This window comes from Neopsephotus bourkii, unplaced genomic scaffold (genome assembly GCF_033783945.1).
Source record: "Neopsephotus bourkii isolate Nb327-2 ecotype Australia unplaced genomic scaffold, CSIRO-AGI_Nbou_v1 NB_1067, whole genome shotgun sequence".
Taxonomy (NCBI): Eukaryota; Metazoa; Chordata; class Aves; order Psittaciformes; family Psittacidae; genus Neopsephotus; species Neopsephotus bourkii.
In genome coordinates, this window is record NW_026901555.1 from 3,966,037 (window position 1) to 3,987,850 (window position 21,814).

At 47.8% G+C, this 21,814-nt stretch overlaps 1 protein-coding gene and 1 long non-coding RNA gene across 4 annotated transcripts in view; one reads left to right on the top strand and one right to left on the bottom strand.

Moving 5' to 3' along the window:
* Positions 1–21,814, bottom strand: part of LOC133216902 (uncharacterized) — a 448,875-nt gene that overhangs the window by 184,426 nt on the left and 242,635 nt on the right. The gene's annotated exons all lie outside the window — the stretch shown is intronic.
* Positions 1–21,814, top strand: part of OPHN1 (oligophrenin 1) — a 63,468-nt gene that overhangs the window by 23,715 nt on the left and 17,939 nt on the right. For all 3 annotated transcript variants that reach the window (XM_061361978.1, XM_061361979.1, XM_061361980.1), the window contains 9 exons: positions 2,521–2,592; positions 10,996–11,097; positions 12,100–12,210; positions 12,932–13,036; positions 14,017–14,146; positions 15,466–15,566; positions 17,610–17,701; positions 17,827–17,905; positions 19,001–19,034. In XM_061361978.1, coding sequence (XP_061217962.1) covers positions 2,521–2,592; positions 10,996–11,097; positions 12,100–12,210; positions 12,932–13,036; positions 14,017–14,146; positions 15,466–15,566; positions 17,610–17,701; positions 17,827–17,905; positions 19,001–19,034 — 826 coding nt within the window. The remainder of the gene's footprint in view (positions 1–2,520; positions 2,593–10,995; positions 11,098–12,099; positions 12,211–12,931; positions 13,037–14,016; positions 14,147–15,465; positions 15,567–17,609; positions 17,702–17,826; positions 17,906–19,000; positions 19,035–21,814) is intronic.

A 21,814-nucleotide genomic window follows, 5' to 3' on the forward strand; every position in this document is an offset into this window, starting at 1 on the left:
TTGTACTGTATCTTGTCCATTGCTGTGGGCAATTAGCAGCAGAGGGGAGGTGCTGGTCAGGGATGGATGGTAGCAGCTTATCCCAGGCAGTGGGACCTCTCCTGCATGCCAGGCAGTCATAGAACCACAGGACCCAGCCCTCTGCAGCAGGTCTGCTCTGCAAAGCCAGGTGTGTCTTGTAACAAACTGGTTTTGTGATATAGCAAAGTATTAAAGGATAAGCAGCCAAATGTATTTTTAGCTTCATTTTTGCTGGGTGAGAGCACGTGGGTCCTCCTGTGCCCTGCCCTGGCCAGCACAGCGCCTGTGGAGTGATGTGCTGCCTTCAGCCTCCTGCTGTGGCATGCGCTTTACCTCTTCAGAGCTCCTCCAGAGCAAGTGCTGGCTTTCCATCTCACTCCTAAGTCCAGGAAAAACACGAAGGTTAGGCTCGGTAGAGAGCTTTTACAGCATGCCAGGAATGTGCTGCTTGGCTGTGCTTGCCTCTGCCTCGTGCAGCAGTGAGAGGTCGTGCCAGGCTGCTGGCTAGGCCGATGCTGCAGTGGTGACTGCGCCGGAGGCACACCACAGACTGTTCTGTGGGGCTGCAGGCAGGCAGGGAATGGGAGGAAAGCAGTATGACAGGTCTTCGTTAGTTCCATCCAGGTACAACGGCTCCTTTGGCAGTGGGTAAGTGGGTGGAGGGGATCATTTCAGGGATCATGGATGCTTTTAGGGATCCTCTCCAGCTCCTCTAAATTTTTACTATTTCTTTTCCCCTGCTGTGCTTGAAGGATCAGTTATTAACAGTAGCTCGCTCAGAAGGTTTCATGCTTTCTCCATGTTCATCAGCTTTAGATTACCTGAAAGAGCTGTGGCAGTGTAGCGTCATATCCCCTTCTCTCCCCTCTCCCTTCTCTGGAGCTGGGGAGAGAGCCTGTCACAGCACAAGTGGGGACAGGAAGAGGCAGCAGGTTGTGTTCCACTGGCAGGGTGGAGCTGGATTCAGTAGTGCAGAGTGGGGTGAATTTGCCTCTGGCTTCATGGAGAGGCAGTGCAGAGCATGTCCCAGGAAAGCATCTTTCAGACATCTGGCAAGACTGGAAGAGCCATGTACAGGCTCTTCTTTTTCCCTAGCTGTTATCGTTACTGTCCTGCTGTGACAGGTAACCAGCTGTCATTCCTCTTCTGGCTGGATTTAAGGAGAAGGAAAGTCCATCATTTATTTGAGAGCCATGTTGTCAGAGCCATCAAGCCTAGTGCTGTCTGTGGTGAGAAGTGCCACGCCGTGAGAAAGCCGTGGCAGGGAGCCATCCCCAGTCCTGCCTTCTGCTCATGTGAGATTGGGTTATTCCTCTCACCTTCTCTGAGAAGCAGCTCCTACCCATTGCAGCCTTGCTGAGCTCTTACGGGATGTTTTGCATTGAAAAAAAGCTCCTTTCAATGCTGCAGCAGCCACTTTCTGGCATTGCACTCACCAGCACGAACATCTGCTGTGTTCTCTGGGAGATGCTAGTGACTCCACACATCCCTGTCTCTCAGATCTTACCCGTCACGGCTTTACATTAAAGACAAGGATGGATGTGTGGTGGAAGTCACGGCTAGTATGATACTGTGCCCAGGTGGCAGGAGGGAGTGTGGCTGGGATGTCTGGAGCAGAGGGGCCAGCAGCAGTGGCAGAGGGGAAGGAGCTGCAGGAGCACATCTTCTCTGCTCCCTTCCCTGCCATTCGAGCAGACAGAGCAGCTCACTGCAGGCAGGGACCCAACTGAGCTGACAAGTAAGTAGCAGTCCCCAGTGGGCTTTGAGAATATATTTGGTTCTGGTTTGTGCTTCTCAGAGAGATAAGCAAACAGCCTTGCCCCCTGGGGCTGCTGCTAGTGCTAGTGGAACATAACTTCCTGTGTCAGACAGGGACAGTGATTCTCTTAGAATGGGATGGCTGGCAAGTGCTGTTACCAATGGGATCGGGATCATCCTGCCTGATGCAGCATGTGTTACAGGGGCCACACAGGCTGTGCTGCCCTGGGAGCTCGCTCCAGCATGCCAGCGATGCAGGGCTGGGCTGAGTGGCCAGGGCTGTGCAGTGACAGTGCTGTAGCCTGTGAGGGGCAAGCCTAACGTTATGCTGAGGCTGGAGAGGCCAGCAGGAGCAAAGCCTGCCTTGGCACAGACAGGATAGTGGAATTGGTGTCCTGGAGGGCTGCTGCTCCAGCAGGCTGGTGCTTGGGGTTTGGTGGCAGCAATGCAGCATTCCAGGCAGAGGGCAGTGGCTCACTGTGCAGGGAAGGTGGTGGGCTGGGGGAAACCCATGTCATCTACAGGGTGTCCCCAAAGCTTTGTGTGCTGTGATTGGGGTTTTCTGTGTATTACAGATGGGGAAAAGTCGGTATGGGTGGTTAAGCAGCTTCACCTACGGACAGAGGATTAATTTGCAGTCAGAGACATTGAAATATAAGAGTTCTTGGCTTCTAACCCTATTCAGCCTCTATTCAGGAGAAAATCTGTATCTTGCGGTTAAACTGTTTCTTTGTGCCGTAGGTACAGAACGCTAGCGATTTGCTGATCAAACCTTTGGAAAACTTTCGGAAGGAACAAATAGGGTTCACCAAGGTAAAGCTTGTTTGTTTTAAATTTAAACATACTTGTTTTCTGTTACTATATTTTAAGGCATTTTTTTTTTCTACCTTTTGTTGTTGCTGTTGAAGGTTAAACAATCATTGTACAATGTTTCAACTTCATGCTTTCAGAAGCTTCCCTATTTAATGCTGGCTTTCAGCTGCTGGCACAAGAGAGGCTGTGCTGTGACTTTTAGTCTGATTTTTCAATCATAAGAGGCTCCAAAACCTTTTCCTGAATTCTTTGGGTTCTCTTCTGGCCTAATTCCAGCACTTTCTCCATCCTGAGCAAGGAGTGCTTGTTACAACCAGTGAGCAGGAGGTTTTCCTTGTTTCTTTCTCTCCTCTCTCCTTTGTCCATTCTGTGCTACTGAGAATAAAACACTTTCTTCAGCTAAGTGAGTGTTAGAGCAGGAGAGGGAGAGAGCAGCAGAGTTTGGCAGGCAGAACTTCACTACAGTCACAGGGCTTTTGTTATGAAATATTTATGTAAAGCATCTAACGAGTCTTTCAGATGGACCAAACTTTTAAAGAAACACACTATAGAGAGCAAATCCTGCACAAGTTGAGCAGGAAGTATTTTTCCCTTGTCCACTCTCGAGAAGTCCAGGTTCCACGTTACTCAGTGGCAGCTTGAAATGGGGCTGGCTCTGAACCAGCTCAGAAATGGAGATGTTTTGGAGAACACTTGGGGCTTGGATTCCACCCAGCCCATCTGGAGTCTGTGACGTTTAATAAATACAGGATTTGAGCAGATACTTGATCACCGTCCTACCCTTCAGAATCCCCCAGTACAACCATGTGTGCAGAACGCCTCTGAGCAGCCACAGCAGTGTGAGCATGGTGAAGGCAGCGCCATGGCTGTTGATCTTGTGCTGGTGAACAGGCATGGGGGTGAAGCCTCCTCACCAGTGGGTTTTGCAACAGCCCTTGGTGTTACAAGCGTGTGGATGTGCCCAGGGCTGAGAGGAAACTTCCTCCTGATGGATTTGCCTGTATTAACCATAGAGCCAGCGCATGTTTAGAAAAGTGTCATGGGGAAGGAGTCATGGGGACAAGGTCAAGCTGATTTTCTCCTCTGTGTTTATGGAACACTTAAGTCAAGAGGGCAACGGTCTGCTAATGTTAAGATTACAGTATTAAAGCGTCCTTTAGGCTGTTTTCTTCTTGGGTAGCTCTTCAGGTGTGTAAGGATTACTTTGTCTACAGGTCGGAGCGTGCTCTGCTCTGAGAGCTGTGCCACATGCCACCTCCTAGCCATGGGTCCCATAGCGTGCCTCCTGCGCTGGAGCTGGCTGGTGCCTGGTTGGTGCCACAGTCCAGGCATCAGGGAGCTCCAAGCACTGACACAGATTTACCTGGCAGCTTGCAGCCCTTCTCAGTCCCTGCTGGTGGGGCAGGTATCCCAGGTGGAGGCAGCAGGCAGTGGCAGAATGATGTTCAGAAGCAGTTAAGAGGCTGCAGAAAGTAAGGATTCATTGCAGGTGGCTTAGAGGTCTTTATGGTTTGGCTTTGGATTTTGTTTGTGATGAGGAGCACAAACTGCAGAGGTGTCAGGGGCACCTCAGCGGGCTCTGTGTGGCTCAGCAGAAGTGCTTGCACACAGGAGCTTGCAGCAGGGCATGTTGCATCCTGCTGTGTTGCAGATTGTGTCCACACTGACAGGGGATGCACGGGAAGATAGTGCTTTCTCTGACACCACTCTGCAGCCTGGAGCGGGTCTGAGGTTCGGAGCAAGCCCCACCCTGCTCCAGACCCTTGCCATCACCTCTGAGGCTTTCTGAGAGGAGCTCACACTGCACCACTGGGCTGCGGACACTGAATATCACCTTAGGCACAAAGCCCTCCTTCACTTGCCAGCCTGCAGAGCTGCTCCGGGTCATTCACATCCGTCTGCAGAAGGCATGAAATACAAATGAGGACTCCTCACAATGGTGCTCTGTCAGTGAGGGGGTCCCTCTCCATTGCTGCTGTGCCTCTACTAACTGGCATCACCCTGTGATCCTTCCTGATTTACACCAGGGGAGAGAGGCCAGGGCCAGGCTGTGGAGCAGCCCAGAGACATGACACAGAGAATTTGTGCCCTCTGCTTCATTTCCCAGCTTTTGGCAGAGCCGGCTTCTATGAGATGTTTTCTGTTCTCTTTGCAAGATGCTGAAGCCAGATAGGAAGAGCCTTTGAATTGGGGCTTTGTGGTGACTCTGGCTGGAGAGCAGCCAGTCAGTCTGACTAAGACATCTGAGTCTGCATTAACCTGTTTTCCTGGGGCTGAATGGAATCTCCTCACTCAGATGGTGTGCTCCCACACAGGGGAGCCCCTGGGTGTCACTGGGACCCACCGCAGCTGCCCCCCCTCCAGCCACTTTCTCTTGCTAACCCCAGACCTATGGGATCATTGCACTTCCCTTGACTTGTCGGTAAATGTTTGTATGTGTGGACATCAAGGAGAAAAGTGGAGGATCCTGGCTTGCCTGAGCCGACCCATTTCTCAGCCCTGGCACTGGCACCTTGCTCTGCCTGGAAGCTGCAGGGCTGGTACGAGTTCATGGCTGGGGGTGAGGTGCTGATTTGGTGGGAGGGGAAAGGAACCAGTGTAATTGAGGCTGCTGTAAGCACTTGGAAGGGCACAGGCTGGGGGTCTGAGCATGTGGGGTGGTCTGTCTTCCTTTCATGTTAGATCATATTCATAGAGGTTTGATTGTGTGCTTGGTCCATGTAGTCTAAGGACCCTGCGGATTTTGTGCCATCTCTTCGACAGAAGAAATCTGAGACCCAGGTGTGCTTGGTGAAGCCATGACTGACCGTCAGGTTTGAAAAGGAGCAGAGTAACACATGGGCTGGTGGAGTTCTTGATTAACAGGGGGTAATTAGAGGGATGTGCCTGCTGATAATGGGAAAGCAAAGCAGGATGGTTGGACCAGTTGTGGCCTGAAGCTCTAAATGATTCACGTTTCTCTTGATCTACAGAGCCATGAGGCAGAGCAGTGTGTGCTTTGCAGCCTTGCAGCAGCCTGAGGAAGTCTCTGCTTGCCCTCACACAGGACAAGGCCTCGCACAAGGAGGTGCCTGTCCTTCCCAGCAACGCCCTTGGCTTTTGGCTCACACTGTGGGCGAGCCCTGCTCTGGGACTGGGGGGCTGTTGTTAAGAGCCTTGCTGCAGTCATTACGTTTAGTAGGATTTGTATAGGAAAAGTTTTGTTCCAATTCCACTTGGAAGGAGAAAGTTGTTTGTTTGGTTTTTCTTTGGGTTTTTTTTTTTTAAGAAGAAAACCAAAACAAAAATGAAAACACAAAGCAAAACAAAAAAGCCAGAGGGGGAAAAGTTGTTTGGACTCATTTTAAGCTGTGGGAGGAACGTTTACTATGTCCTGGGATGCTGAATAAATGCAGAATTTCTCAAAAGTTCTTACAAAGCAGGTAACACGTATTCCTAAAGCACTTAGTTAATTCTGTTATTACATTAAGAATACTTTTAAAAGAAAGGAAGGACAGTAACTTCTACTTGCTTTCATCTCTGTGACAGTAAGATCTAAGGAGCATTTGAGAGAACACAGTGGGTGAGGGAAAGAGACCAGGTTAGACTGAGTGTAGTTTTACAGAAATGCTCTTTCTACAACCTTCAACATCATTTTTCTTTTATAAATTACCTTTTTTTTCTGTATAAATGCTGATGCTTTATACAAGTTAGTGAAACTCAAGCATGAAGCATTTTTTTCTGTGTGAACATGTTTCTCTTTTTCCCATTTATCCCTCTGCTGGTTGCCAGATGAGGCTGCCATTCAGTTGAAACAGAACCTGCCTCCTGTTTTGTGCCTTCAGTTCCTTTCCAGCCACAGCTTGCCATTTCCTCAAGGTGATTTGGGGTCTGAATTTTTTCAGTGCTGTCTTCTTTATCAAGTGACAGTGATCACATCACCGTTTGTTACTGGGCACCTGTGTTGTGAGCGCAGTAGCTTTGCAGCAATTTCAGCAGTATTGTTGCTTTCATCAAAAGGGAGTGGGAAATGCAGTGAAAACAGATGCATTTAATATTTACAGGCTTTCAACTTGCAGTTGCCCAGGCTCTGCTTGGAGCCATGTTGCAGCTTTGCTTGGAGGAGGCAGCAGGGCCAGGTATGTGCGGGAAGAGAAAGGCAGTGGGGAGCCTGGAAGCACCCGGCATTGGCTGCATGCCCCTAGAATCATAGAATCGTAAAATCATAGAATCATATAGTCATAGATAGGGTTTGAAAGGACCTTAAGATCCTCTAGTTCCAACCTCCTTGCCATGGCGAGCGACACCACACACTAAACCATGTCACACAAGGCTCTGTCCAGCCTGGCCTTGAACACTGCCAAGAATGGAGCATTCAGAACTTCCTTTGGCAACCCATTCCAGTGCCTCACCACCCTTACTGTAAAGAACTTCTTCCTTATATCTAACCTGAACTTCCCCTGTTTAAGTTTTAACCCACTACTTAAGTTTTAACCTGTTACTCCTTGTCGTGTCACTACAGTCCCTAACGAAGAGTCCCTCCCCAGCATCCTTGTAGGCCCCCTTCAGATACAGGAAGGCTGCTATGAATCCATCTCCTGTTGATGGCTGGCTGCACATCCTGCTGGGTGCTGATTCTCCTTTGAAGCTCCTGCAGGTGTGCTCCAAGGTGGAGGCTCCCAGCAAGTAAAGTGTGTTTTATTTTGTTTTGTTTTATTTTTCTTAAAGAGAAGCAGCCATGTGAGCTGAGCTCCTCACTTGCAACTCACTGCCTCTTCTAGGATGGGCATTTCAGAAGATGCTGGTTAGCAACTAATGCTTAAGGGAGAGCTTTGGCAAGTCCGTTTGCCCCTTTTCCCCTGTAGGCTTTGGATTCTCCATCTCTTGCTCAAGCTGGGTCTGAGTCACTGCTGAGGGACTCCAGCTTAGCCCTGCTCCTGTCAGCAGCAGCTAGTGTGCAGCGCAGGACCCCTCACAGGCAGAGTGAGCCAATGCTTCCAATGCATCAGGTGCTGGGCTGGGCCGCTGTGCTTTCCCAAGGACTCCTGCTCAGTTCTGGTTAAAGCAGCATCTGCTGAAGCTTGGAGAGCAGAGCTTTTGAAGAGCACCCTCCTTCACTGGTGTGTGGCTCTGCCTGCACCCAGATGAAATCACCTCGGTGTCTCTCGGTGAGCTGGGTGGCTCTTGAACTTGGCAAATCGTAATGGGAAGGTAATGCTGTCTTTGCTGAATATTCATGAGGAATTAATTTATGCTCCTGTTTCCAGTCTGGGTGGTTTTTTGTGTTTGTTTTTTGTTGTTTTTTTTTTTTTTTTTGTCTCAGCTTGCTCTGTTCAGCAGCCAACAAGCTGTTAGAAGCCTTGGCTTGACAATCAGGAAGGATTTGTAGTTCATCCTTCTGCTTTTCAGTTCTATGTCAATTAGCCCGAGTGGGAAATGATTGGCAAACTCCCTTGGTGGCCAAAAATGGTGTTCTGCACTGTGTTTGTTTCCGTATGACAGCAGTTCTGCAGGAGCAAGCCGTGTTTCACGCACTGATGTCCATCTCAGATGTCATTCCCAATCCCTTTGATCCCCAGGGGGGGCTTAGTGCTCCACAGCAGGCGCTGGCAGAGGAGGTGGCACTCTCTTAAGGATTTGCTGCTGGCCTCTGGGTTTCTGCTGTAGTAAAAACTCTTCCATTGCTTGCCCAGGCATTTTCTTCCTTTTCCACTGCAGAGATAATCCTCTGCTGGAGAATGGGCCATGTCATCCTGCAGGCTCCCCCAAGGAATGTGGCTGGCACTGTCCCTTGCCACCTCTGTGTCCACCCCTGTGGAGAGAGATGAGCCCTTGTTGGTTGGGTTCAAGCCAGATTTCCCTCACTGGGGGATTGTGCGACCTGCTGCTGGCATAGCCCTCTCTGAGATGCAAGAAGCCAGAAGCAGGAGAGGTGTGGGCTGCAGCTGTGTTTCACTCCCGCTCTGTGGCCTTGAGGTTTGGTGACTCCTCATTTACAGAAATGAAAACAAGCCTAGGGTCCTGACTGCCTTAGATGTGGCATCTAATGGCACAGGCAAACAATCCAGGAGTGTGACCTTATGGGCATGATAACCGCTGCTTCTCAAATGCTTTTGATTCCGAGTTTGGATTTTCTTATCAGGGGTGTTAGTCACAAGGGTGGTGTTTTGTTTTGACAGTCTGTCCTGGCATCGGCTCTGCAGCTGCAGTGCTGCTTAATTTAGGTTTCACCCTCGGAGGTCTCTCTGCTCCTCTGGATTTCATGTGGATCTCCTTTTTATTCTGAAACATGAATTTGCTAATACAGATTTCTCGTATCCGTGATATTGAAGAGGATGATATCAGAAGACATACTTCCCTTCAAAGGTCCTGTAACTACAGGGTCTCTGTAGGGCAGTAGGTGTAATTACTGGGGTATAAGGGCTTGCTGGTCTAAGCCAGTTAAATATAAGCAGGGATATTCGAGTTTGTGTCTCTTCTGCATTTTTCCATGGTAACTGTGCTTTCCCAATAGCAATGTGCAAGGATTAGAGAAACAGGACTCTTGTGGGGTGAGAAATCCTTTTTGTAGGAAGGCAGCTTGTCCGCCCTTTGTCCGCGGTCCCTATAAGGAACCAGTGTCCACTAGCATGAGTCTGGGTGCTGATGGGGAGCTTCTCCTTGCATAAAGGCCAAGGAACATGAGAGCCTGTGTTACTGACAGTGTGTAAGGAGGGGACCTGTAAGAGCTTCATGTGTTCCAGTAAATAACCTATGAGTGTCTCCCTGTGCGCCCACCAGAACATAACCTTTCTTCTTCCAGAGGCAATGCATTAGTAGCTGCTGTGAGCAAGGGCCAAGAAGAAGGGAGACTGTCAGGCAGGGGCTAACCATGGCTATCTAAAGTACCAGCTTGGGAACCCTCAGGCATCCTGCTGTGTAGGGCACCCCATTAGACAGGCTGGAATGGGGAAGCAAAACTTCATAGCAGGAGAACCAACTAAAGAGAAAGGACTTTATTTAGGAAACACAGCTTCAAAATTTGCAGTTGCTGCTGATCTCATGAGGAAATAGCACATTGGCCAGTCTGGCAGAGTCCATCTGCTCTGTTTTGTGGTGGCGTTGGTGTGTGTTTGCTTATTCATGGATTTCTGAATGGAGGCAAGAGAACAGCATTTCAGGGGTCTTACGGGATAGTTGTTGAAAGATATCATTAATTCCACAGGAGTCTGAGATTCTCTTACTTCACTTTCCACTTTCTTGAGCTTTCAGAAACTAGACAAAGAATCTGGGCATCCTGTACATACTCCGTAGTGTGCATACACCAGTGCTCAGCTGTTTGGACCTGGCACTGAGGCTGCTGCCAGGCTGGAATTGTCTTTTAGCAATTTAACTGCCTCTCAGCAGTCACTGATGTCTGTTAACATCTGATGTGAATATCTGTCAGCCTAGCTTCTAATCATCATTTCTTGACTGCCACAGTCCTCTGTGGCTTCACACTTATTGTAAGGCATAAGCAAAGAGCCTGGTCCTCAGCTTGTCATCTCCCTGAGTTCTCGTGGAGTTTTATTCTTTAATGTCTAGAATGAGAAAAAAAGAGACATTAACTCTTTCAGGTTTTCCAGTGCAAACAGCTCTTTCTGTTACAGTGATTCCTTCAAAAAGTCTTTTTTTCTTCACAAATCAGTCTGTGCTTCATGTTTGCATGCCTGTGGTAGGCATGTCTGAGATGTATAGTAGGTCGGAAAGAACCAGACCATCCACAGGGGACCTCCAAGAGGTGAGGTCTTCTTGGTGTGTGTTGTAAACCATCTGTGTTTTAGACAGTGTTCCTCTGGGTCATATTCAGGCTGGGCGCTCTGCAGTAAAACTTGTGTAAGTTTTGCCTGCAAGGTTTGTGATCTCTCCTTCCACCACCACTGAAACAGAGATGATGACTTCCCTCCCACATCTTGTGCTTCCAGTTTTCTGCTTTTGTTCTAATACTTCTCAGAAACACACAGCAAAAGCCTCAAAACAGAAAACTGCCAAACCCCTAACAAATCTTATCCCAGACGTGTCTTTGACATTAAAGTATCTGCCCAGTTGTTTCTGAACTATGTGAACAAATGGTGAATAGGTTTTTGATGTATTTGTATGTCACAGTTTTACTTGACATTGAAGAGATTGAGAGGGGGTGCAATACCTCATCGATGGGGCTTTCACCATGATTCTAATATGACAAAATACTTCAGGTGCCTGTGCCACAAAATATTGCCAGAGCTTGGTCTTTACTTGGAACTAGAATGGACTGTGAAATCAGAGCAATTGGAAAGGGGCCATCTGTTCTGGTTGTGTTGACTAGAGTTTTTCCATGGGAATACTGAACTGTACAACAGATCTTGGCCTTGTTGCATGTTCTTATCTGGAAAATGCCAATAACTGGTTCTGCTTCAACTCCTGCAGGAAAGAAAGAAAAAGTTTGAGAAGGATGGTGAGAAGTTTTATTCTATGCTGGATCGCCATTTGCATCTGTCTTCGAAAAAGAAGGAATCCCAATTGCAGGAGGTATGTATGGGGTTTTCTTCAGAGTGAGTCCAGAAGCAACATCACCAGCTGCTTTAGATCTTAAAAAAGGGAGAAAAGTTATCCCTTTCAGTAACTGATTAAAATTGATATGTACTTAAATCTACTAAAGCCTAGATTCTCTGGATGAAACCAGGAAAATCAGTATCATAGTTCTCCTTAGTGTGTTGAACAGTAGCAATGGCTTTATACACTGTCAGAGCTTCTCACCCTTATGGTACAGGGCCAGTTACACTGGCACCTCTGGGGACTGGCCTCCCTTTCACCTGGCTCAGGGAACTGATCTGGCTGAAAAAGAACTGGTTATTACTATTGTTTTTGCCAGCACAGCTTCCTACCTAGCTCCTGTGTTTGCAGGGATAGCTGTGGCAGCAGGACCACAGTGGGCATGAGCAGCAGGCAGAGGAGGAGGTGCCCCTTCCAGCCCTGCTGCTGCCAAGCATGTTGCAACAAGCTCCAGCTGCTCCAGCCCACATCAGAGGAGCTGGATCAAATCAAATCTGTCAAACCAGTTGTCAGATCAAGCATCTTTGCAAGGCAAAATCTGTGGAAGTTGTTGTGGTAACACAGCAGTGCTGCGTTGTCCTACCTGGTTCTGCAGCTCTGGAATTGCTGGTTTGGGGTTGCAGCTGGAGTCGGGCAACAGGATCATGACAGTGGGCTTGTCCTCATAATGCAGGGCTGTGGGTAGAAACAGAGCTTACGCTGAAACAACAAATAGGCTTTGGGAAAGCCTTGCAGAGTGGAGGGAGTTTCTGGATCCATATGTGAAAGGGAGCTAGAAAAGGGCAGACCTGAGAAGAACGGCCAGTGTTCCAGTCATCTGGTTCAGTGCCAAATGCTCAAAGCCTGAGCTGGACACTTTTCATAGGCCTTTCTTAAGCAAAGACAGGACTATTTGTGGGCTGTCAAGACATGCTAGTCAAATATTGTCAAGCTAGATGTGATGTATTTTCTTTTTCCTCGTCTCCCTCTTTCTTCCAGGCTGACCTTCAGGTTGACAAAGAGAGACACAATTTCTTTGAGTCTTCCCTTGAGTATGTGTACCAGATCCAGGAAGTACAGGAAAGCAAGAAATTCAGTATTGTTGAACCGGTAGGAGCTCCCTTTTCTTCCTGGCCTTGTTGTTTGATGCTCAAATGTGCTAATTTGCTGACAGTCAGAGGAAGGGATGAGTTACCAGGCTGGATTTGGTCCTGGGAAGTCTTGTGATGGAGTTAACCTTGCACACTTGGACTGCTGCAGTTTAACAGCCTTAGTAGTGCTTGCCAGAGTACCATGAAACCACAGACTTATTTCTCATGTAAGTTGATCCTGAGAACAGGCTGGATGCTGTAGGTCTTGTTATGAATTGTCCTGGACACCTTGTGTTTGATAAGTCTTAGCTGCCTTTGAAGGAAGAGGGTTGTTATCTGGTCTGCTTACATGTCACAGCACAGGCTGCAGAGGTACCAGCTCATGTCTGTGTACAGGGACCCTGCCCTGGACGAGTGGCTCTGCCCTGGAGCTGGATGTGCTTGAACGTGGGATCGTGTAGATCTTGTGGATGAGCAATCTGCAGATCTGCTCTTGTTCTCCCAGCAGGGTCTTTCATTTTGGGCGTGTTGTATTAAGGCAGATGTGTGGGTGGTAGACCTGGGCTTTAGGGACACTGTGGTGGATAAGTCATAATAAGACTTGCATCATTTCAACATTGTAAGAAAAAAAAAATATAATTTGTATATGTAATTTCTGAAACCTCACTTTATGTCTATTTTCCCTCTGGTTAGAAATATAGAAGAGGAGTTTAATCTGTGTCCTCTCCCTCCTTTTCCAGGTGTTGGCTTTTCTCCACAGCCTCTTTACTTACAACAACCTGACAGTTGAGCTCACGCAGGATTTCCTCCCTTATAAACAGCAGCTTCAGCTCAGCCTGCAGAATGTGAGTTCCTGCCCAGCTCAAGTATTTTTCACATGTGTCTTCTGTTCTCATTTGTATTTAAATACCTCTCCTGGCAAGGCTTTTCCCTGCAAAACAGACTGTTCATGTTTGCATTGTAGGAGGTGCAGATAAAGTTATTTCCTTCTCAGTTCACGTGTATTTTCTCCTCTTCTACATGAGAAAGTCTGCAGGTGCTGTTATAGTGGCTCTCTTTGTCTAAAAGGGGCAATTGCAATTATGTCGTTTAATGTTGTGCATAAAAAAGCCTCAGAATTTCTCCCAACTTCATGAGAAATGGTACACATCTTCTAAAAAGGCCTCCGGTCTTGATCTTTATGGTATGTACTTACTACATGCTTTGGTAAGCTCCTCTGCTGGCTAAGTATACTCATGGGGTAAAATATCTATGTCCTGCTTTGTTAATACTCCATCTTTCATGGTTGGCCCACATTCCCATGGAACAACAGCCATAAATCTGTGGCAAGCTGAGTTTGCTGGTAGCTCATTATTTGGTGTAAGTGATGTTCCATAAAAATACCTTGATTTTGTACCCTGTGCTGACATGACTCTTTAAAAATGACTCTCATACCAAGCAGTGTAGCATGATCTTTTGAGAAAGTTTTGTAGAAGAATACACCCATTACCTAAACAATGGTGCAAAGAGTAGTTCAGGTGCTTCCTTCTGCTCCACCTAGCCTTAAAATGTGCTGACTTTCTTTTATTGAAGGAACGAGTGTCTCTCCCAGACATGACTCCTCACCATTTCCACCCGTGGTATGTTAAAGCATGTCTCTTCAATCATCTTTGAGAGCCCACTTGTTTTTATAGCTGGAGTTTTCATGTGGATATATAATATTCCCCATTTATTACATTGAGAACTGATTCATTTCTGCCAAAGCACTTAAAAGTTTGATCAGGAATACCTCAAGCTTTCTCCTTGCTTATGTTCAAATGCGCTTGGTTTTGTTTTCTCTCAACAGACAAGGAATCATTTTACCAGCACACGGGAGGAACTGGAAGACCTGAAGAAGAGGATGAAGGAAGCCCCCCTAACCTGCAAGCTACCTGGGCAGCCAACCATTGAGGGCTACCTGTACACTCAAGAGAAATGTAATGTCTTTTAGATGCACATGAATGTGTTAAAACACATAGTAGCCTGGGCTTCTGTGCTCATGGCCCCATGGTGTGGCTGCACTCGGCTGCTGTGTCCAGGCCAATTTAGTCATGGCAGCGCTGTGAGTGATGCTGCATGGAGTGTCACTGACTGACAGTGCACAGGGAATCACCAGCAGCTTCAGCTGCCAGCTTTCTCAGCAGTGGCACAGAGCTTTCTCTGGGTTTCATGAGCCATGCAAGCAAGGAGCTAATTGCCCTGCCCTCAAATTGGATGAGATTTATTACTCTGTTGTACTGCTGGGCAGACCAGAGCACTGGCAGGTTGTGCCTTGGCTGCATTTTATCAGACAAATCTGGCGTTCTGCACAGCTTCCCTCTTGACCTGTCTCTGAGGGCATCTGAGCACGACTGAAGCATTAACCAGCGCTCACAGTTAAAACTGCTGAGAGAGAAACTTGTTGCCATGCTGAGCAGTATCAAATCAAACCAAATTCAGTCTTTTGCGATTGCTTGCTGTAGCTTTCCATGGCCATGCAAGCGCAGGGGACAAAAACCTTTGTGCAGAGCTGTAGCCTCTGGGTCCACAAACAGCTTACTTAGCGCACAGTTAATTTTTGGATTATTGATACAAAAGCATTTATACGATGTTCATATGTATGTTTATCCTGCTTTTAAAAGAAGACACACAGACAGTAATTTTAGACCACAGATGTTACATTTTCCTGAATGCTGTTTGCTGTCTCTATTTATGTTTCAGCTAGAAATTGAATAGGAAGACAGTTGTTCCTCCTGACAACTGCAAGTTAAAAACAAATCGCAGAAAAAAATGCTATTTGAAGTATTTCATATAAAGGGGTTTAGGCATGACAACAAAGAAAAGTGTTGATAAATCTAGCATGATATACGTAGGAACTAAGCTACAGTGTTTTAAAGAGGCTGTTGTTTTCACTACCAAGTTTTCATCAACAGGAAAAACTAGTGGTGTCTGTGTGAAGCAAGCATTCTAGCCACACAGGATCCTGCCAGTCTTGGCTGGACTTGGCCAAACCAGCTTGGCTTCCAACCAAAGTACCGCAAATGCGCTTTCACCAGCGGCATTTTGGGAGGCCACTGGAGGCAGCTGCAGCCTCACTCCTCCTGCTGCTACTCCTGGCTTTTCCCAGTGGAGATGCTGGCAAGGGAGTTGTCCCCATGGGGCCAGCAGTGTCTGGTCCCAGAGAAGTGTGGACATGTGGGTAATGTGGGCCATGCCTTGCTGGCTGCATCCAGCTGAGGCACTGTCTCTGACTCCAGGTTCCTGTGTGTTTCTGCAGGGGCGCTGGGCATCTCCTGGGTGAAATATTACTGCCAGTACGAGAAAGAGGCAAAAACCTTACGGATGACACCCATGGACCAGAAGCCTGGAGCTAAGCAAGTGAGTTGGTTTCTTGGACGGATGTCTGCAAACACTGACCTAGCCATCAGGTCTCACCTTCAGTCTGCCCACATCATCTCTTTCCATAAGCAAACAGGTGAACATGTGCCATGTCCAGAGCAGTACAGGCCAGCCCTGCTGTCAGAGCAGTTGTCTGGCAGCACCAGTGGGTTGGGTCCTGAGCCTGCAGCTGTGGAAGGGCTCCTGGCCATGGAGTAGAGCATCATGTCTCCTTCCTGCCTGGTCACACAGGCAGGGGGGTTGGTGCAACCTGAAAGACACCTCTGTGAAGAGAAGTTTCACCTCGCTCTCTCCCAAAATTAGCCTGAAGCCCTGCAGGGTTTGGCAGCGAAGATGCAGGTTTGTCTAACATGAGCATTATTTGGACAGTGGTGGCTTGCAAATTGGTCTAGTGTGAAATTTCTGCCTTTCCAGACAAGGTAATTTTTATATTTATCCATGCACATGGGCAGTGAACCTGCAGCCTGGTTTGCACGTAGCCCTCTGGCAGTAATTGCAAGTACTTGAATCTCTCAAGTTATTAGATGAATGCTTCCAAAAGAGGTATTTCTCTGCCTTTGCATGTTGGCACAGTCACTGGTTTGTGATTTTCTATTCTTGGAACTGGTTACATGGGAGTGGGACCAGCGTTAGGAGAGTAGGAGAGGGCAGCATTGCAGCTCTAAACTGCAGTAAGGGGAATGGCTGGGGAATCTGGGGATCTGGGAATGGCTTCTTGGGCAAAATGCTTTGGATTTTACCACTGTGTCTGGGAGTTCCCTGCAGTTCCTCAGCATGACAGAGCAGGGGTAGGATGCAGGCACAGATGACGGAGCACAGCAAGTGCATCCAGCTGAGTCCACCCGCCCCCTCTGCCTTGGAGTAACATCCCCTGGGGACTCCCAGTCAGGCGTGCTGTTCTCCAGTTTGTGATCTCATGGTCTGTTCTTTGCCAGCCCTCTGCATGCTGCAGCAATAAAATAAAATGTATTTTTTGGAAGCCCTTGGCAGAGACCTTGGCAAAGAAACATCCAAACTATTGACTGAGGGGATCTGTTCTCATCTCTGTCATAAACATGTCTGGTAGGGCAAATTAATGAAAGTAGGGGCTTGTAAAAATGTAAATTAGTCCCTTTCTCAGACTCTTGTAATCTGGAAATCTGCACCTTTGGCCACACAGCTTTAAATGCTGTGATTACAGGCAGTTCTCTTAAAAACACCAAACAACCAACACAAAGTACAGCCAGGAGATTATCATCACGGCATGAAACTGTTGGTAATCTTGGAGGAGGCCGTTCTTGCTCCGTGCTCTGCCTGATCCACTTCTGCTGGAGGTCTTGCAGAAGCAGCAGCAGTGAGGGTCAGGGTGATCAACACGTTCCAGGCTTGCACACTCATCCTGGGGGCTGCTTGGTTGCACAGACTCCTACAAAGTCATGGAGATCTCATGGTCACATTGCAGTGACTCTGCTATGGGGTATGGGGCGTGAATACGATGGGATGGAGCTGAGTCCCACAGCACCCGTCTCTCTTCAGAGTGCACCTACTTCAGATTTGGCCAGTTAGCATTCCTTTCCTACAAGGTATTTCATGCAAAGCTCTCTGGACCATGAATGCTATGGATAACTGATAGCACTGGTGAAAAATAGGACATAGCTGTGTCAGACAGCAGACAAGCAGTGTCCTGGCCTCAAAGACCAAGTGGCTACCTGGTGAGGTTTGTTCACGGTAGAGTTCTTGCTCTGTGGAAGCATAGTGCTCATTGCTGAGATATTTAGCACTTGTTCGCAGGAGTTCTGTGACATCTAGAACAATTTGTGGCTGAGGAGAGGAGGCCAGGCTTACAGAGCCTTTAATCTCAATTGATGGTGGGAAGGACTTTCCCTGCTCCTGGTACCAGTGCCATGGGATTGCAGGGCATCACTGGGTGCCTGGTGCTCTGTGGGCAGTGCTGGGTTAGGCTGCAACCTAAAAGTGCTGAGGAACCTGAAATCTTCTCCTGTGTTTCTTTCCTCTGACCTCAGCGCTCATTTTCTCTTCTAGGGCACCTTAGACCTGACACTGAAATCCTGTGTGAGGAGAAAGACTGACTCTATAGACAAAAGGTTTTGTTTCGACATTGAAACTAATGAAAGGTGAGGTGCTTTAGTGTTCAAATGGCCTCCAAACCTTGCAAACCTGGATGAAATCGCTCCTTGCTGTCTATTAAAACCAAATTTTGCCTCATTTTCCTGCCTCTCCCTGGGTGAACTTTGCACAGGTCTGGGACCATCACACTGCAGGCCCTCTCGGAAGCCAATCGAAGGCTGTGGATGGAAGCCATGGACGGGAAGGAGCCGGTAAGTGTTCCAGGAGCTGCTGCCCATACGCTGCCGAGCAGTGTCCTCTGCCGGCGGGTTTTGGGGAAGAGCTGGGACAGCTCAACAGCAGGGTCTGTGGTACAGCTACCACGTACCCATAATTCAGTCGTTAGTTCAGCCGCTGCACATCTGAAACATGGCATTGTGCTGCTCTTTGGGCACAGCTGGCAATGGGGATTTTGGTTTTCCTCCTTTAAAGCTCTGGTACAACTGTGGCTGCACCAGGCTGCCTAAATACTATGGCCATATGAAGTCAGGAGTGCTCTGTATTTCTGTTGCTCACAACTCACTGTCCAACCTTTTTCTGTCCCCACTGTAAGCAGCGTTTGGAAAGGTGGAAGCAGCCACCCTGCCCCATGTTCACCACCTTTCTGTGCCTACTGGTGTTTCCTTCCCTCAATCTAAACAAAGCACAGTGCTTCACACTTTACCAGTCTTCCTCTAAATGGGCAGCATGATGTGCAGTGTGGGAAAACCATTTCTGGCAGCTCCCCTTGTCTTTGGGCACACTCCACAGCACTTTTCTCCTGCTCATTTAAACATGGCAGGACATGGGAGAGCGGGAAGGGTCAGCATGCTGGTGCTGGACAGTCAGTCGCTTCAGGGTGTCTGGGACTCATTCAGCTTGCACAGTGTGTTATTATATATAAAGGATTTTTGATTTTCTATCAAGAATGGCACTCACTGTTTATTATTATTAATGCAAGATGTATTTTTGTATGGCATGAAGGGATGTCTTGACACTTGAATTTCTAAAAGCAAGCAAACAAACAGAAAACCCACAACCCCTGGGTGCCATGCTGTCCAGCTTCCCTCTTTACAGGGCATCTGAAAGACAAAATTTCCAGTTCAGGTGCTCCAGTGAAATGTAGAAAGTCAGAAAAGAATAATTTATTGTGTAGATAATGGTATCTTGCCTAATTCTAAAATGTCATTTGTTTGGGATGTTGCCTTACTGTTTGTGATCAGCTTCAGGTGATTTATGGGATGCTGTATTTTCTTTAGAAAATAAATACTGACTAACATTGCATGTTTGTTTTTTTTCTTCCTCTTCCCTTCCCTCCCCCTTTTCAGATCTACCACAGTCCCATCACAAAACAGGAAGAAAGTGAGTAATTTCTGTTACTGTTCCCTAACCTGTTGAAGCTGTCTGGAGGTTGGGCAGTGGTTTTCCTGCAGATAAACTCGTCCTCAATTTCTACTAAACAGATTGTGTGTTCCCTCTGTGGAACTCCTTTCCTTTCCATTGCAGTGTCTGATACTGAGGTCAGATAATAATGAGTTGCAAATGGTAAAAGTTATCATAGAATCATAGAATAGTTAGGGTTGGAAAAGACCTTAAGATCATCTGGTTCCAGCCCCATGCCATGGGCAGGGACACCTCACACTAAACCATGTTCACCTCCATCCCTGGGAAAGTGATGGAACACCTTATCCTTGGTGCCATCTTAAGGCATATCAAGGATAAGAGGTTTATGAGGGGCAGTCAACATGGCTTCACCAAGGGGAAGTCATGCTTGACCAACCTCATAGCCTTTTATGAGGAAATAACACGGTGGATGGATGATGGCAGAGCGGTGGATGTGGTCTACCTTGACTTCAACAAAGTATTTGGCACAGGCTCCCACAGCAGCCTCGCAGCTAAATTGAGGAAGTGTGGTCTGGATGATCGGGTAGTGAGGTGGACTGTGAACTGGCTGAAGGAGAGAAGCCAGAGAGTTGTAGTCTATGGGGTGGAGTCTAGTTGGAGGCCTGTATCTAGTGGAGTGCCTCAAGGGTCGGTACTGGGACCAGTATTATTTAATATATTCATCAACGATTTAGATGAGGGAATTGAGTGTACTATCAGCAAGTTTGCTGATGACACTAAGCTGGGAGGAGTGGCCGACACACCAGAAGGCTGTGCTGCCATCCAGAGAGACCTGGACAGGCTGGAGAGCTGGGCGGGGAATAACTTGATGAAATATAACAAGGAAAAGTGTAGGGTCCTGCATCTGGGCAGGAACAACCCCAGGTTCCAGTATAGGTTGGGGAACGACCTGTTAGAGAGCAGTGTAGGGGAGAGGGACCTGGGGGTCCTGGTGGACGACAGGGTGACCATGAGCCGACACTGTGCCCTTGTGGCCAGGAAGGCCAATGGCATCCTGGGGTGTATTAGAAGGGGGGTGGTTAGTAGGTCGAGAGAGGTCCTCCTTCCCCTCTACTCTGCCCTGGTGAGACCTCATCTGGAATATTGTGTCCAGTTCTGGGCCCCTCAGTTCAAGAAGGACAGGGACCTGCTGGAGAGAGTCCAGCGCAGGGCAACTAAGATGATTAAGGGAGTGGAGCATCTCCCTTATGAAGGAAAGACTGAGGGAGCTGGGTCTCTATAGTTTGGAGAAGAGGAGATTGAGGGGTGACCTTATTAGTGTATATAAATATATAAAGGGGGAGTGTCACGAAGATGGAGCCAGGCTCTTCTCAGTGGCAAACAATGAAAGGACAAGGGGCAATGGGTACAAACTGGAACACAAGAGGTTCCACTTAAACTTGAGAAGAAACTTCTTCTCAGTGAGGGTGACGGAACACTGGACCAGGCTGCCCAGGGAGGTTGTGGAGTCTCCTTCTCTGGAGACATTCAAAACCCACCTGGACACGTTCCTGTGTAACCTTATCTAGGTGTTCCTGCTCCGGCAGGGGTATTGGACTAGATGATCTCTTGAGGTCCCTTCCAATCTCTAGCATACTGTGATACTGTGATGTCACCCTGCTGCTCTGTCCAACCTGGCCTTGAACACTGCCAGAGATGGAGCATTCACAACCTCCCTGGGCAACCCATTCCAGTGCCTCATCACCCTCACAGTAAAGAATTTCCTCCTTATATCCAATCTAAACTTCCCCTGTTTAAGTTTTAACCCATTACCCCTTGTCCTATCACTACAGTCCCTAATGAAGAGTCCATCCCCAGCATCCTTATAGGCCCCCTTCAGATACTGGAAGGCTGCTATGAGGTCTCCATGCAGCAATATCGATTATTGATTGTAATGTGCAGTTTTTATTTAGCCAGAACTAGCAGGATGCAGAGTTCAGTGTGCACCTCTAAACCCCAAAGTAATGTAGGGGAAGAAAAGATCAGCAGGAGATTCTGAGGACGATCCCAAATCATGGAATGGTTTGGGTTGGTAGGGGCCTTAAAGCTCATCCAGTCCCAACCCCTCCCACGAGCAGGGACACCTTCCACTAGAGCAGTTTGCTCCAAGCCCCTGTGTCCAGCCTGGCCTTGAACACTGCCAGGGATGGGGCAACCACAGCTTCTCTGGGCACCCTGTGCCAGCGCCTCAGCACCCTCACAGGGAAGAGCTTCTGCCTAATGTCTTATTTCTTTTAGCAAATACTATAATGGAAAACTAGAGATGTCATTCAGTTCCCTCGAGCTCCCACCCCATCCTACTGCCACATCCCATATGTCTCCTTTTGCAAGCAGGGTGCACCCTGCCCACTGTGCCGCAGCCCTGGCAAGGCTGAGCATGTGCTGCCATGGGAAACACTGGGGCTTCATTAGGGTTCTGTGTATTAGAGCTTACTTTTAGCAGCACATTAATTAGCTGACTTTAATGAGCATGGAGGTAGAGTTATCAGAAGCATAAGCATGCAACCTGTAGTTTGACTTTGCATTACACACCTGGCAGGAATGTGACTCAGTGTTTCACAAGAGTAAATACGCTATTTTTAATAGATTAGAACTAGAAAGACTTACCATGCTTGCCTTAGTTGTGTCATACCACTCAGTATCAAGTACCAAGTGGGTCTGTGCTTGAGGGTGCCTTTACTCATTCCTGTGTTAGAGCTTTTCATCACCATTGGTCGTAGAAGAGAGAGCTGTTACAAACATCTTGCTGAAAATACAGT